The 17,763-nt window shown below is 45.8% G+C and overlaps 1 protein-coding gene across 1 annotated transcript in view; it reads right to left on the bottom strand.

Moving 5' to 3' along the window:
- Positions 1-17,763, bottom strand: part of LOC126237208 (allergen Cr-PI-like) — a 149,769-nt gene that overhangs the window by 49,697 nt on the left and 82,309 nt on the right. The window contains exons 7-8 of the mRNA XM_049947087.1: positions 805-969; positions 598-723 (exon numbers count right to left, since the gene is read on the bottom strand). Of these exons, the coding sequence (XP_049803044.1) occupies positions 598-723; positions 805-969 (291 nt within the window). The remainder of the gene's footprint in view (positions 1-597; positions 724-804; positions 970-17,763) is intronic.

The raw sequence follows: 17,763 nt of genomic DNA, 5'->3' as shown, positions 1-17,763 counted from the left end.
GTCGAGGCATTAAATTATTGGTGGAACATTACGACCGTTGTTCACAGAGACTTTGTGACTACGTTGAAAACTAGTGTCATGTATCTATGTCACTTTGAAGTGTAGTGCTGCATTCAGTAAAAGTTACTTGGTCTACCGTTATAATGTTTAACTTTGTTTTTGAAGTCCCTTCGTGCATTCCATTTCACTAACATAACCCAATAACAAATGGTATCCCCTAGCCTTTCCTTGAAAGTGCATATCTTCTCTTCTCATAATTTTTTTTTTTTTTTTTTTTTTTTTTTTTTTTTTTTTTTTTTTTTTTTGCTTGTGTGTTTCTGTTTGTATGTGTGTGTGTTGGTTGATTTGTGGGAGGTGACCAAACAGCGTGGTCATCGGTCCCATGTGATGAGAGAAGGATGGTGAGGGAAGTCGGCCGTGCCCTTTCAAAGGAATATGTGTGTGTGTGTGTGTGTGCGCGCGCGCGCGCGCGCATGAGTGCGTGAGTGCATGAAACTGTGCTGCAACGATATGCTTTTAGTTTTGTAATAAATAAACAGTGCATCCATCATAAGATTGTGACAAAAATCAATGTGACAAAAAAAAAGATCCACTCACCTCTTCTCTTTTATATGGTCCCAGGCGATCTTGAAAACGGTTGAAAACCCCCAGCAATTTCTTAACTGCTCTGTAGAATAATGGATCCCTCAGAGCTGTAGCAGGATTTTCCATGAAGGTGGGAACCTGTGTGAGCATTAATTCGTTAAAACCCTGTTTACAAATGTTCTTTGACTCCGTTGAAAGCAAAAAGAATGGCGCACTTACTTGCTTTGCTGGAAATGCGTCTTCACTTCGACTGAAAGACGTTAACAGACCACGGTAAAGCGATCCATAGAAATTCTCGTTTAAGGAATCAGCGTTGCCTTCGACTATGTTTCCGAGGATTTCAATGGCCTCTGGCCTCCTCAGGGGGTGTTCTGTGTAGTTTTTCTGAAATATAAACAGTGACTGCTTAGTATAAATCTGACACTGCTTCCAAATTTTAAATTGAAATCATTGTGGATGTAGATCTGCTCACATTAGTCGTCATCGATGTTACTATTCATGTATGCGTCTGTCGTCTAGGGAACCATACGACACACGATCTTTAGAGTTGATTGTAGTGTATCTATGTCATGGAAGCACACGATAACTGGGCCTGTGTTCATGTATAAAGCTGTATCTTTTGACTCAACTTCCACTAGTTCTAGAAGTATGTAAGAGTAACTGCGAAACATACTATAGAAATAGACAGAACCAATACGAAATCTGCTCTAGGAAGTAGTTGTCCTGGGTAATTCCCGAGCCAAGTTAATCGCATTGTGGTCACTTGGTTTCGGGGAGACATTCCACCTTCATGTGTTTAGCCGAGTTGCAAAGCATACAAGTGTGCGACTTGCACACTGTCTTGTAGCCGTGATTATTTTGCTGTCATCAAAAGTATCTTACTTGTTACACCAGGCAACTGACGCCACAAAGAAATTATTGACCAATGTTTGAGACCACGTGATCGTTTGCACGTGGCACTAATGTTAGGTTACCTCTTGCTTTCAACTGATGTGGAACCAGCGGGGCAGACTACGCCATGATTGACTGCTGGGGTACGGTTGTACGGCTTGTGTGCCAATTCTATAACATCAATACCATTTTATTAATTCAATAAGACGTCAAATAACTATTTGCAAATGAGTAAAAAGTCACTGTTCAATGAGCTCATTAGGACGTACTTTTTTTTTCTTTCGAATAACCCATTTGGAGGGTACGATGAATCAACTTTGGCTACTCTTCATTGTATTAGATTTCTTCAGTTTCCAAATTTCCTTCATCCTTTTAGAGTGTTGTTCCCTTTCTTCTTGAGTCCACTTTCGTCTAGTTATTTTCTTTCTCTCCTGAAATTCTGCCTTTTGAACTGCCTTTCTGAAATGTGTTCTGTTTTCTATTGTGTCTATTGTAACTCCAGCATTTTCAATGTCCTTTTCAGTCTCTATGAACCATGCTGGCTTGGATTTGTAGCTATTGAGTAATGTGAATATCCGCTTGGTTAGTCTGTTGTTATCCATTCTGAATATATGTCCAAAAAACTGTAGTCTCCTCTTCCTCATTTCATCAGTTAGTTTCTCCGTTTTCAGATATAGCTCTCTGTTTGGTCTTAACCTGTATTCAGCATTATCGTTTCTTTTAGCTCCCAGTATTTTCCTTAAAATTCTTCTTTCGACCTTCTCTAGTTTCTCAAGATCTCCATTTCTTGTTAGTTTAAGTGTTTCTGCCGCATAGAGAGTTTCAGGTCTGGCCACTGTTTGGTAGTGTCTTAATTTCGCGTTCCAGGACAAGGATTTTTTATTATAAACGTTTTTGGTCATATGAAACACTCTTTCCATTTTGTGCACTGTAGTACTTTACGAAATAATCTGACTATTACATTCGCAATATAAGAAAGGTTATGAACAGCCCAAGTTATTTCGTGCTTATTTAGAATGTCACGAACAATGTCCGAGAAAGTGGGGGTGCGCTCCTCCCGGCAGCAGTGAGACCGCGTGTTGAGGGGAATCTGCGACCAATGCAGACAAGTCCTTAGTAAGAAAGTGATTCGTTGCTCATTGTGCATTAATAGTATGTTTTTAACATGTGTGGATTACACTGAGGTGACAAATCATGTGATACGTCCTAATACTGTGTCAGACCTCTTTTTGCCTGACGTAATGCCGCACAAAAATGGTCCAAATGGCTCTGAGCACTATGGGACTTAACTTCTGTGGTCATCAGTCCCCTAGTACTTAGGACTACTTAAACCTAACTAACCTAAGGACATCACAAACATCCATGCCCGAGGCAGGATTCGAATCTGTGATCGCAGCGGTCGCGCGGTTCCAGACTGTAGCGCCTAAAACCGCTCGGCCACTCCGGCCGGCTCGTAATGCCGCAACTCGACATGACATGGACTCAACAAGTCGTTGGAAGTCCCGAAACACTGAGCCTTGCTGTCTCTATAGCCGTCCATAATTGCGAAAGTATTGATGGTTCAGGATTTTCTGCACAAACTGACCTCTCGATTATTTCTCACAAATGTGTGATGGGATTCATGTCGGGCGGTCTGGGTGGCAAAATTATCCAGAATGTTCTTCAAACCAATCGCGAACAATTATGGCCGGTGACATGGAGCATTGTCATCCATAAAAATTCCTTCATTGTTTGGGAACATGAATGGCTGCAAATGGTCTCCAAAAAGCGGGACATAACCATTTCCGGTCAGTGATCGGTTGAATTGGAACAGAGGATCCAGTGCATTCCATGTAAACACAGCCCACACCATCATGGGGCCACTACCAGCTTCCACAGTGCCTTGATGACAACTTCAGTCCAGGCTTCATGGGGTCTGTGACACACTCGAACCCTACCATCAGCTCTTACCAAGTGAAATCGGAAAGAGAGGCGCTGCAGGTTATGTCGTGCTGTTAGCAAAGACACTCGGTCGTCTGCTGCCATAGCCCATTAACACCAGATCTTCCACACTCTCCTAACGGAAGCGTTCGCCGTACGTCCTACTTTGATTGCTGCCGTTATTTCACGCAGTTTTGCTTGTCTATTAGCACTGACAACTCTGCGCAAACGCCTCTGCTCTCTGTCGGTAAGTGAAGGCCTAGAACGCTGCGTTGTCCGTGATGGGAGGTAATGCCTGAAATTTGGTATCTTGGCACACTCTTGACACTGTGGATCCGAAATGGAATGTCCTATGGGTCTAGATCCAACTACGATTCCGCGTTCAGAGTCTGTTAATTCTCGTCGTTCAGCCATAATCACGTCGGAAACCTGTTCACATGAATCACGAAGTGCAAATGACAGCTTTGCCAATGGTTCAAATGGTTCTAAGCACTACGGGACTTAACAACTGAGGTCATCAGTCCCCTAGACTTAGAAATACTTAAACCTAACTGACCGAAGGACAGCACACACATCCATACCCGAGGCAGGATTCGAACCTGCGACCGTAGCAGCAGCGCGGCTCCGGACTGAAACGACTAGAACTGCTCGACCACAGCGGCCGGCGCTCTGAAATAGCACTGCTTTTTTATACCTTGTGTACGGGATACGACCGCCATCTGTATGTGTGTGTTCCGTCACCTCAGTGTATTTTGCCTGTGGACTGTACTTCGTTGATTGTTTAAGCACTTGACACCGTGATTTTGGTTTTGTTGTTTTAACCAATGCCAATGTCGTAAATAAAATAACTGGCATTCCTTGTCAAATTTGACCACGTGACTTAATACACTGCTTGACAATTGCTAAGGAACAGGCACAAAGTCGGACAGGATTAATCACAGGCAGTGATGGACCACTTGAAATTCAGTACATACTTAATACAGATGGAGTGGTAGAATGAGATTTTCACCCTGCAACGGTGTGTGCTCTGATATGAAACTTCCTGGCAGATTAAAACTGTGTGCCGGACCGAGACTCGAACTCGGGACCTTTGCCATTCGCGGACAAGTGCTAGGAGTGCTAGTTCTACAAGGTTCGCAGGAGAGCTTCTGTGAAATTTAGAAATTAGGAGGCGAGGTACTGGCGAAAGTAAAGCTGTGAGGACGGGGCGTGTGTCGTGCTTGGGTAGCTCAGATGGTGGAGCACTTGCCCGCGAAAGGCGAAGGTCCCGAGTTCGAGACTCGATCCGGCACACAATCTGCCAGGAAGTTTCAGATGGAATGGTATATTTATGGTATATTTAATATAATGTACAGGTTTCGCCATATGGGAAAGCAGGATAACAGACATAAATAACGTGAATGTTTGACAGAGGTGAGACTCCAAACATTAAGCTCGATATCTGACTCTCAATTAGGAATATGCCCCCTCTCGGTCACTAATAGATATTGTTGTTGATACTAGCTACCAAACTGTTGCGGAACCCGTCCCGTTTCACGGCAGTTTTCAGTTTTTGCATGTTTCGGAGAGGAGGTGTTCGTTGAGAAAAACGTCCGCCTAAAGCATTCCATGCAGGCTCTATAGGGTTTAGATCCGGGGAGTATGTAGGCCACTCCATACTTTCCTGGGGAGTATACAGGCGAACTCATACGTTCAGTATCTTCACATTCCAATGTGTGCGGCACCTCATCGGTCCTGTGTAGGTGGGCATCCTCGTCCGTGAACAGAAAGGCGGGACCTACGGCGCCTCTAAACAGACTGACATGATTCAGAATAGTCTCCCTACAATACCGCTGTGCTGTAACGGTACCTCTCACAAAGATACGCAGCGGTGTTTCGCCATTGTGCATAATGCTTGCCCATATCGTAATGCCTACGCCATACCAATGATGTTCACCTCTCTTTCTCCACACTCTCTGGTGGCCAGAATCTCTTACCACAGTGAAGCGGGATTTGTCGGAGAACATCACTATTACCCCAATCAACATGCTCACTACACCAACGAACTCTTTGTCGATGATGATGTGGATGAAATGGGATGTACTTAACAGGCTTCCGAGCATGAAACCCAGACTGATTTAACTCCTGTGAAATGGTACTGGCAGAGACACGTGCACCGGTAGCGGTTGCAAGATCTGCAGCTAGATGCCTAGGAGTGAGATGTCTGTTCCTTTTTTGCCGCTAGGGCATCGTATTGATCCTCTTGCGGTTTGGTGATCCGTCTGTGACGACCGGTATGCTTTCGCATAGCATTTCCACCTTCAGCGGCCTTTCTGACTCTCGAGATGTCAGTTTTGAACACGTCCATTTCAGTGGCCGCAGTTTCGACACTTTTACCGGCTTCGAGCTGTCTAACTCTGCTCGTCCACGATCGTAATCACTCAAATGGCTACCGAATGGTACCTGTAGGAAGATACCCTGTACCACTACTAATCATTTCCTTTTCTGTTCCACTGGCAAACAGAGCGAGGGTAAAACGATTGCCTTAAGCATTTTAATATATTTTGTATGGGATCTAAAATTTAAAAACCTCTCTCACACCGGCCTGATTTAGCTTCACTGATCAGGATAGTAAAAACATGCGTATATTAAGGGAATTTTCATTGACAAAGCAGGCTTATCACATTCACACAATTCAATACTGTTCTATCCTGATTAAATTAAGCTTAACTTAAATTCCATAAGGCAGTGAAGATATTTCGAAGTCTCGGTGCGACGAAAATTGTCAGTCGATCTCCTGGAAACATTTGTAATAATTATTAACTTTCGGTGATCACGTGGGGAAGACCGGAGATCTGCTGGTAAGACCGTGTTAGCCTATTTATTTGAAGTAACTGGATATCTTGAGCATGCAAAACGGCAGGTTCGTCCAGTGTAAATCAGACGTTCCCCACTGATCCCGTGCAACACAGCGTAGTAAGCAGACACTGTCAATAATAATAATCCGTTAAATAATACGCGAACACACTTACTTTAGTTTAGTTCATGTATTAAATTCCTTCTCATACAGAATCTCATCAAGATGGCGACTAGCTCAACAATACATACATATACATCCTTCTTTCACGACTCATCGGCAAGAAGTCCTCTATTCTTTTTTCCAAGAGAAAACATAGATAGCAGAGAAGCTATTCCATGGAGTAAATGGACGCTCCAAGGAATAATTGGGCTTGAAACTACTTTGCCTTGATAATCGGTAAGATAAGAAGAGATATTTCGAGATATGTACTGAGTTATATGATTTATAAAATTTCTGTAAATATCGCGGAGAGACCGCTGCAAGAGACATTACAGCATTCACACGAGCCCTAATCTCTCTGATCTTATCTTTATGGTCCTACGCGAAACGTATGTTGGCGGCTGTAGAATAGCTCTGCAGTCAGCCTCAAATGCTGGTTCTCTAAATTTTCTCAATAGTGCTCCTCGAAAAGAACGCCGCCTTCCCTTCAAAGATTTCCATTTGAGTTCACAAAGCGTCTGCGTAATACTTGGGTGTTGTTCGAACCTACCGGTATCAAATCTATCAGCCCGCCTCTGGATTCCCTCGATGATTTCCTTTAATCCGACCTAATGTGGAGTCCAAACTCTCGAACAGTACTGAACAAGGGGTCATACTAGTGTTCTATATGCGATTCCATTACAAATGAACCAAGCTTTCCAAAATTCGCTTAATAAATCGAAGTTGACCATTCGACTTCCCTAATACAGTCCTTACATGGTAATTCCATTTCATTTTGGTTTGCGACGTTGTCCCTACATATTTGATCGACATGGCTGTGTCAAGCGGACCATTACTAATTAGTTATCCGAATATTATGGGCTTGTTTTTCCTAGTCCTCTGCATTAACTTACATTTTTCTACATTTAGAGCTAGCTGCCGTTCAGCACACAAACTAGAAATTTTGTCTAAGTCATCTTATATCCCCTGACAGTCACTCAACGATGATATCTTTCCATACACCACTGCGTTATCAAATGGTTCAAATGTCTCTGAGCACTATGGGACTTAACATCTTAGGTCATCAGTCCCCTAGACTTAGAAATACTTAAACCTAACCAACCTAAGGACAGCACACACATCCATGCCCGAAGCAGGATTCGAACCTGCGACCGTAGCAGCAGTGCAGTTCCGGACTGAAGCGCCTAGAACCGCACGTCCACACCGGCCGGCACTGCGTTATCAGCAAACAGCTGCAGACTGCTGTTTACCCTGTCCGGCAGATCAGTTATATGTGTAGGAATTAACAGCGGGCCCATCATACTTCCCTGGAGAACTCCTGACGAGACTCCTGTCTCTGATGAACACTCGCCGTGGAGGACAACGTACTGGGTTCTGTTACTTAAGAAGTCTTCGAGCCACTCACATACCTGGGAACCTAATCTGTATGCTTGTACTTTCATTAAGAGTCGTCAACGGAGCACCGACGGAAGTCAAGGAATATGGAATCCACTTGTTACCTTTCATCCATAGTTCGCAGGAGTTCATGTGAGAAAAGAGCAAGCTGAGTTTCACACGAGCGATGCTTTCTAAAACCGCGCTGATTTGTGGACACAGGCTTTTCCCTCTCAAGGAAATTTATTAAATTCGAATTGAGAATATGTTGAAGGATTCTGCAGCAAACTCATATTAAAGATATTGGCCTGTAATCTTGCAGGTCCGTTCTTATACTCATATACATGATTCACTTGTGTTTTTTTCCGGTCAGTTGGGACTTTGCGCTGGGCGAGAGATTCGCGATAAATGTTCCATAACAAACTTCGTCAAACATCGTTCTTCATGAAGTGTCGAATGCGTACAGAGCGTTCGTACACAGGCTCCGCTGCAGCTAACACGCCCCGCCCTCTACATTTCCATTTATTGTCATTGGTCGGGTGCTCTGTCCCAATTGTCGGTTGTTTCTTAGTTGTTGTCAGTTTTCCCTTAGCAAGTGTCAGTTGTTCCTTAGGAACTGTCAATCAGTGTGGTTTGGCTAAGCATGAGCGTTCAAGTGACGTACAGTAACAGTCAAAAAAATGGTTCGAATGGCTCTGAGCACTATGGGACTCAACAGCCGAGGTCATCAGTCGCCTAGAACTTAGAACTAATTAAACCTAACTAACCTAAGGACATCACACACATCCATGCCCGAGACAGGATTCGAACCTGCGACCGTAGTGGTCGCTCGGCTCCAGACTGTAGCGCCTAGAACCGCACCGCCACTCCGGCCGACCACCGATAATTAGCTCAGCAATGTTCTTACATGTAGAGGATAGATGTGCATTCCTGGAAAGAGTATAATTGAATTTTGTAGACTTCCTTATCCAAGAGTTTGACTCTGTCTGCCGTTCACGCATTTCTTAGACTGAACGCATGCAAAAGGTGATTTTGCACTATTTTGTGTCTTCTAAAGTGCAGGGTGTCCGGGTTAACATAAAATAACATAAAATTTAATAACTTGAGAAGTAACTGAGATATTTATTGATGGTATGAATCTACAAGTACAGTAAATCAATATGTCTTTTTACACACCCAGTTCAAGTCGATACGAGTGCCAATACACTCCTGGAAATGGAAAAAAGAACACATTGACACCGGTGTGTCAGACCCACCATACTTGCTCCGGACACTGCGAGAGGGTTGTACAAGCAATGATCACACGCACGGCACAGCGGACACACCAGGAACAGCGGTGTTGGCCGTCGAATGGCGCTAGCTGCGCAGCATTTGTGCACCGCCGCCGTCAGTGTCAGCCAGTTTGCCGTGGCATACGGAGCTCCATCGCAGTCTTTAACACTGGTAGCATGCCGCGACAGCGTGGACGTGAACCGTATGTGCAGTTGACGGACTTTGAGCGAGGGCGTATAGTGGGCATGCGGGAGGCCGGGTGGACGTACCGCCGAATTGCTCAACACGTGGGGCGTGAGGTCTCCACAGTACATCGATGTTGTCGCCAGTGGTCGGCGGAAGGTGCACGTGCCCGTCGACCTGGGACCGGACCGCAGCGACGCACGGATGCACGCCAAGACCGTAGGATCCTACGCAGTGCCGTAGGGGACCTCACCGCCACTTCCCAGCAAATTAGGGACACTGTTGCTTCTGGGGTATCGGCGAGGACCATTCGCAACTGTCTCCATGAAGCTGGGCTACGGTCCCGCACACCGTTAGGCCGTCTTCCGCTCACGCCCCAACATCGTGCAGCCCGCCTCCAGTGGTGTCGCGACAGGCGTGAATGGAGGGACGAATGGAGACGTGTCGTCTTCAGCGATGAGAGTCGCTTCTGCCTTGGTGCCAATGATGGTCGTATGCGTGTTTGGCGCCGTGCAGGTGAGCGCCACAATCAGGACTGCATACGACCGAGGCACACAGGGCCAACACCCGGCATCATGGTGTGGGGAGCGATCTCCTACACTGGCCGTACACCACTGGTGATCGTCGAGGGGACACTGAATAGTGCACGGTACATCCAAACCGTCATCGAACCCATCGTTCTACCATTCCTAGACCGGCAAGGGAACTTGCTGTTCCAACAGGACAATGCACGTCCGCATGTATCCCGTGCCACCCAACGTGCTCTAGAAGGTGTAAGTCAACTACCCTGGCCAGCAAGATCTCCGGATCTATCCCCCATTGAGCATGTTTGGGACTGGATGAAGCGTCGTCTCACGCGGTCTGCACGTCCAGCACGAACGCTGGTCCAACTGAGGTGCCAGGTGGAAATGGCATGGCAAGCCGTTCCACAGGACTACATCCAGCATCTCTACGATCGTCTCCATGGGAGAATAGCAGCCTGCATTGCTGCGAAAGGTGGATATACACTGTACTAGTGCCGACATTGTGCATGCTCTGTTGCCTGTGTCTATGTGCCTGTGGTTCTGTCAGTGTGATCATGTGATGTATCTGACCCCAGGAATGTGTCAATAAAGTTTCCCCTTCCTGGGACAATGAATTCACGGTGTTCTTATTTCAATTTCCAGGAGTGTAGTTGCGCGACAGACAAGTAATCTGTAATCCACTTCCCGCCAAGATTTTTGCAACATTGCAGGCGTAACATTTAGGATAGCTGCGCAAATGCGATGTTGTAGATCTGGCAGATCGCGAACTGGTGTCTGGACAACTTGTTTCTTGATAAACCCCCACAGAAAAGAAATCAAGCGACGTAATATCTGGGTTTCTAGGGGGTCAAGCAGTCGATCGACTACGTGTTGAGAGAGCACATCATGAGGAAGTTATGGCACAGCATACAGCTCTAATATGCCTACGTACATCGTTGGATTAACTGTAGTGTCCGCGAAGAAGAATGGCTTATAACCCTGTCCTTCAGCAATACATGCCATATTTTGAGTTACCACACTTGTAGAAGCAAACCGCCAATAAATACACTACTGGCCATTAAAATTGCTACACGAAGAAGAAATGCGATTGATAAAAGGGTATTTATTGGACAAATATATTATACTAGAACTGACATGTGATTACATTTTCACGCAATTTGGGTGCACAGATCCTGAGAAATCAGTACCCAGAACAACCACCTCTGGCCGTAATAACGGCCTTGATACGCCTGGGCATTGAGTCAAAGAGAGCTTGGATGGCGTGTACAGGTACAGCTGCCCATGCAGCTTCAACACGATATTACAGTTCATCAAGAGTAGTGACTGGCGTATTGTGACGAGCCAGTTTCTCGGCCACCATTAACCAGACGTTTTCAATTGGTGAGAGATCTGGAGAATATGCTGGCCAGGGCAGCAGTCGAACATTTTCTGTTTCCAGAAAGGCCCGTACAGGACCTGCAACATGCGGTCGTGTATTATCCTGCTGAAATGTAGGGTTTCGCAGGGATCGGATGAAGTGTACAGCCACGGGTCGTAACACAGCTGAAATGTAACGTGAATGCGAACAAGAGGTGACTGAGACGTGTAACCAATGGCACCCCATACCATCGCGCCGGGTGATACGCTAGTATGGCGATGACGAATACACGCTTCCAATGTCCGTTCACCGTGATGTCGCCAAACACGGATGCGATCATCATCATGCTGTAAACAGAACCTGGATTCATCCGGGAAAATGACGGTCTGCCATTCGTGCACCCACGTTCGTCGTTGAGTACACCATCGCATGCGCTCCTGTCTGTGATGCAGCGTCAACGGTAACCGCAGCCATGGTCTCCGAGCTGATAGTCCATGCTGCTGCAAACGTCGTCGAACTGTTCGTGCAGAAGGTTGTTGTCTTGCAACGTCCCCATCTGTTGACTCAGGGATCGAGGCGTGGCTGCACGATCCGTTACAGCCATGCGGATAAGATGCCTGTCATCTCGACTGCTAGTGATACGAAGCCGTTGGGATCCAGCACGGCGTTCCATATTACCCTCCTGAACCCATCGATTCCATATTCTGCTAACAGTCATTGGGTCTCAACCAACGCGAGCAGCAATGTCGCGATACGATAAACCGCAATCGCGATAGGCTACGATCCGACCTTTATCAAAGTCGGAAACATAATAGTACGCATTTCTGCTCCTTACACGAGTCATCACAACAACGTTTCACCAGGCAACGCCGGTCAACTGCTGTTTGGGTATGAGAAATCGCTTGGAAACTTTCCGCATGTCAGCACGTTGTAGGTGTCGCCACCGGCGCCAACCTTGTGTGAATGTTCTGAAAAGCCAATCATTTGCATATCACAGCATCTTCTTCCTGTTGGTTAAATTTCGCGTCTGTAGCACGTCATCTTCGTGGTGTAGCAATTTTAATGGCCAGTAGTGTATCTCAATTACTTCTTAAGTTAATACATTTTATATTATATGTTTAACGTAATTGCTAGAGGGGGTTGCAGGGAGAAAAGGAAGCATACCCGACCCCCATATAGACTACAATAGTTTGAGGAACCATGCGGAGGGAACAAGCCCCACCTGGCTCCTGCAGTGCAGGCACCTTAACCTGTGCTTCATCTACATCTACATCTACATCTACATCTATACTCCGTAAGCCACCTTACGGTGTTTAGTGGAGGGTACTTTTTGCTCCATTGGCACTTCCCCCTTCCCTGTACTAATCACGTACGGTTCAAGGGAAGACCTATTATTGGTACGTGTTCATGTGGGCTCGAGTCTGTCTAGTTTTATCTTCGTGGTCCTTTCGCGAGATATACGTAGGACGAAGCAATATACTGGTTGTCTCTTATAGGAATGTACCCTCCGGAACTTTAACAGTAGATCATAACGTGATGCAGGGCGCCTCTCTTGCAGTGTCTGCCTGTGGAGATGGGTGAGCAACTTTTTGCTACCTTGCAGACAGAATTCCAGCACGCAGGTGTAAAATGGAATAAATATTGTTCATAATCCAAACTGAAGTCATTGTATGTACTGACATGTTTAACAAAAATCCTAACTGAAACTTTCACAAGGAGAGGAAACCCGACTAAACAGAGTGAAGTACAAAACAGTAACACATAAAAAGTGGCTACCTTGCACCTTGGCTGCAACCAAACATAAATAATTACCGGCCGAAGCCTTCCAACTACCACCACTTCAGGCACAGAGAGCCAATCGGTCAACTTACAGTTAACATACTGCAGCTGAGCTCGTGGCCGTCGCAGTGACCTGCATTTGGTTGATGATCATTAGCCAGCACAGGTGAATAGCAAACTTCTTCCAGCAGCAATTAGGAATTAGTGCCATCTCTTACCCTCTGCAGGATGCAGTTCACTCCAATCACTTTTCTGCGATGTATGGGCCCACATAGGACATCACACAAATACATCTGCACGCGACCAGATCCAGAAACAGAATGAGCCATCGAGCTACACAACCAGCAAGAGTGTTTCACTCTGTTCATGTCTGAAAGTGGCCATTATACACAAGTCCCGGATTACGCATGATATTTATGGACTTTTGAACAAGGTCGTTGAAATTTTCCTTACACTGCAGGACAAGTGGTAATTGCGGACAAAATATTGCTCATTCCCTCAGAAGAGCATAACAGTTTCTCTGGAGCGCTATAGATTGTATCAGACTGGTACCAAATGGTGAAGATACATTCCACTGGAGATATAAGTCATGACAAAGAAGTCACGTGTGTGTACCAAATGGGTGCATGGAAACAGAGTCGATGCGAAGATACAATGGAATGGCAAGAAAGCGCTATCGTGTACAGATGTGTCCATGACCACAGTGCGAATAAAGTTGCCCAGTTGATTTGTGTATCGACGCGGACTGACCAACGTGTCTTCAAGGAAAGGTGTGCCTCTCGCAACCATGTAAAATTGGGTAAGAACCATTGTAAAAATATGATAACCGACGGGAAGCGGAAGCAAGTGTTAATATTTGTTTTAAACTCGAGGTCAATAAAACGATTCTTAGTCCTCATAGATTACGCCACAAATCCAACTTTGGGATTTCATAACATCTGGTCGCAGATTCGCTAGTGCTGGCACTGTGTTCCATGTAACAGAGTCAAAACATGTCTCCATAAATAACATTTACTATGTAAACTCACCTCACGTGCAAAGTCACAATCAACAGAGCTCGGCCTAACTTGAGTAGGCAATCATAAAAATACGGAGAGGTCCAACGACCTACCTCAACATCAAATCCCACAGAACTCCTTGAGGCGCCGCTTAAAAATCTGTATATGCGAATGCCTCTCTCTACCATCTTAAGGGATGTCAGGTCACAAAACCAACGTAGTAGGATTAAGCTGTACTACTTTAATTTACATTAGTTTTTAAACAGAGTTTGTCCTTTGCACGTTACAGTAATCATAATGTATATTAATGTTGTAGCAGCAATATCTGAGTCGACTATTGCTTCCACCTTTCATTCTGCCGTCTTAGCAAAATAGACTAACTGTAATTCATACGAAATATAAAATTACAGTGAAACGATGTGTAATATGTCTTATTTTACAGGAACTTTTGTGCTGCTTCCAAAACTGGTCTTCGATTCTGTGCGTGAGTTATTTTTCCTAATTTGCTATACCTTATAATGAACACATTGATTGAAGGGTGACATGGTTACCTTGAAGATAACCGCGATCGATTATTTAACAATATGTGAGAATCAAGGTAGTACATGATCTCAGATATTTGTTTTATTTGATCTTTATGCTCATCATCAGGTTGAACTAAGAAATAGTGTGCATATCAGTAAAAGTATTACGATAACAACAGTATCAATAATAGCGTCGATTCACATTATCTGAGAAACGTCTGACAGTCAGTATACCTGATTACATGCTAGTTCTCAAATATGTGTCTGCACCGAAGAGGCAACTATTGAATCTTTTGCAAGAAACGGAGATCTATGGGAACAAGAAACACCACCCAACAACACTTGTTAATGAGCAAAACGAATTTGCAGCGGACGCCTATTTTTTCGAAGTATACGGGCGGTTGTGCACTGAAGCGCCAAAGAAACAGGTATAGGCATGCATATTCAAATAAAACAGAGATGTACAAACAAGCAGAACCCGGCGCTGTGGTCAGTAACACCTACATAAGACAACAAGGGTCTGGCGCAGTTGTTAGATCGGTTTCCGCTGCTACAATGGCAGGTTATCAAGATTTAAGTGAGTTTGAACGTGTTGTTATAGTCGGCGCATAAGCGATGGGACACAGCATCTCTGAGGCAGCGATGAAAAAAATGGTTCAAATGGCTCTGAGCACTATGGGACTTAACATCTATGGTCATCAGTCCCCTAGAACTTAGAACTACTTAAACCTAACTAACCTAATGACGGCACACAACACCCAGTCATCACGAGGCAGAGAAAATCCCTGACCCCGCCGGGAATCGAACCCGGGAACCCGGGCGTGGGAAGCGAGAACGCTACCGCACGACCACGAGCTGCGGACAACAACGATGAAGTGGGCATTTTCCCGTATGACCATTTCACGAGTGCACTGTGAATATCAGAAATCCGGTAAAACATCAAATACCCGACATCGCTGCGGTCGGAAAAATATCCTGCAAGAACGGGACCAACGACGACTTAAGAGAATCGTTCAACGTCACAGAAGCGCAACCCGTTCGCAAATTGTTGCAGATTTCAATGATGGGCCATCAACAAGTGTCAGCGAACGAATCATTCAACGAAACATCATCGATATGGGCCGACCGGAGTGGCCAAGCGGTTCTAGGCGCTTCAGTTTGGAACCACGCGATCGCTACGGTCGCAGGTTCGAATCCTGCCTCGGGCATGGATGTGTGTGATGTCCTTAGGTTAGTTAGGTTTGAGTGGTTGTAAGTTCTAGGGGTCAGAGCATCCTCCTCTCAAAGGCGGGATACGATGCCGACCAAAGACCCAAAACGGCAAGAGCATCCTGTGGTAGCGGCAGATAAAGCTGTATATCAACCACTGCAAGAAAATACAATAACATGCTCCACTGCAAATTCCGTCATCCAAGACACCCCGGTAGTTAGGTTGCCACCTGTCGATCCGGTAAGGGTGTACCCGAATCTCGAGTACACCATGCAGCTGGCTAGGCTGGAGCAGCCGACTACCCTGACCACTGCCTTACGACATGTGGTCCGCGTAGGACATGAGAACGGACGAAGGGTAACCTTCTCGGTGATGGAGGCTGTAGACAGAATACAGCTAAAGTCGGTGAACCTCCCCACTGACTTCGGAGCACTGCGAGACCTACTTAAAAAAGTTTTCGAAAGACGAGGTGAGAAATTTGATCTAATGGAAATCTACCAACAATCAGTTATGGCAAATGGACGACTTACATATGACTGGAATAAATCCTGGCCGAATGACCATATACACACCTATTTTCCATGACGACCAAAATAACAATAGGACAACTCAATACTCATAACAGTCGACTGGTGATGCAGGAGTTTCGTAAGAAAGTGGCGGAGAGGAGACTGGATATACTCTGTTTGCAGGAGCCGTACTCTCTGGCTGGAAAAGTTGCGTTTACTGCCGCAACATAGCAAACCGTCAGCAGTGGGGATACCCCAAAAGCGGCTATTCTAGTAACCAACACCGCACTGCGTGTAACACCCTTATCACAACACTCCAACAGTCACTGCAACGTCGTCGAGATACAATCCCCTGCTGGAATCGTAATCCTCATCAATATGTACTTCCAATATGGAGACAGTATTGAGCAGCACCTAGATCATCTAACGAGAGTGGCCACGGCGTTGGGGGGACGCAAAATCATCATAACTGCTGACATAAATGCAAAATCCTCCCCTGTGATACAGTGGCACAAGGGACGAAAATGGCGGTAAAATGGTGGTAAATAGACCGGGCAATCCTCCCACCTATGTGGCGGGAGGGGGACAGGGAACAAACATTGACGTGACGCCGGTCACGCCGAATGCGGCTAACATGTTCCAAGACTGGAAAGTGATAGACAATGCCACCATTAGTGATCACAATCTAATCACTTTCATCCGAGGAGACAGAGAGTGCCACTGGGCCATGGGTTCGGAGGTGCAAATGAATTTCAGAAAAACAGATTGGGAGCGCCTAGCCAGAGAGTGCGACATTCATCCATTACCAGAAGGTGACGCACGACAAGACTTTAACGTAGACGACAGGGCTGAGGAGCTGGTGCGTGCAGTAACAAGGGCGATCAAAGCGGCCGTACCAACCAGGAGGAGGCCCATGGCAGCCTCACCGTCACCATGGTCAGCCGAGCTACAGGAATTGCGTCAGTCTGTCAGGAGACTGAGGAAGCACTACCAGCGCAGTGTCGTCTGGTGGGAGAAGCAAAGATGGCTATTGTTATACCGGGAGGCAAAAGAAAACTTTCAAAAAGAGCTACAAAAGACCAGGACGAAAAGCTGGGAAACATTCGTAACGAATCAGCTGGCCCTTTACCCTTGGGGAGTGCCCTATAAATTAGTAAGGGAAAAGATCCGTTCCGCAATGATGTTATCAACGATCAGGCACGGGGGCGGGATGACGGAATCCTGGCAGGAAACTGCTGAGGTCCTCCTCCGGTCCCTGCTGCCTGATGATGATAGGAATGACGATACTGAAGGACAGCAAGAACTACGGAATGAAGATCTTGTTAGATACGAAAATGATGGAGCGGTCCTCCCCTTCCCTGAGGAGGAGGTTGCCGCTCTCATCAAGTCACTAAAGAGAGGGAAAGCCCCCGGGCCAGACGGCATTGTGGCGGAGGTGGTGCAGTTCTTAGCCCCACGGCTAGTTGCGCCACTTACACACCTTTTCAATGAATGCCTCAGGAAGGGCAGATTTCCGAAGATCTGGAAAGTTGCTAATGTAGTGATTATTCAGAAAAGCCCTGAGAAGGACCCTGCCGAGGTCAAATCCTACAGACCCATCTATCTGTTGGATGGCTTTGGCAAACTTCTGGAGAAACTA

Source organism: Schistocerca nitens, chromosome 2 (genome assembly GCF_023898315.1).
Source record: "Schistocerca nitens isolate TAMUIC-IGC-003100 chromosome 2, iqSchNite1.1, whole genome shotgun sequence".
Classification (NCBI taxonomy): Eukaryota; Metazoa; Arthropoda; class Insecta; order Orthoptera; family Acrididae; genus Schistocerca; species Schistocerca nitens.
This window is presented reverse-complemented; position numbering and strand designations above follow the sequence as displayed.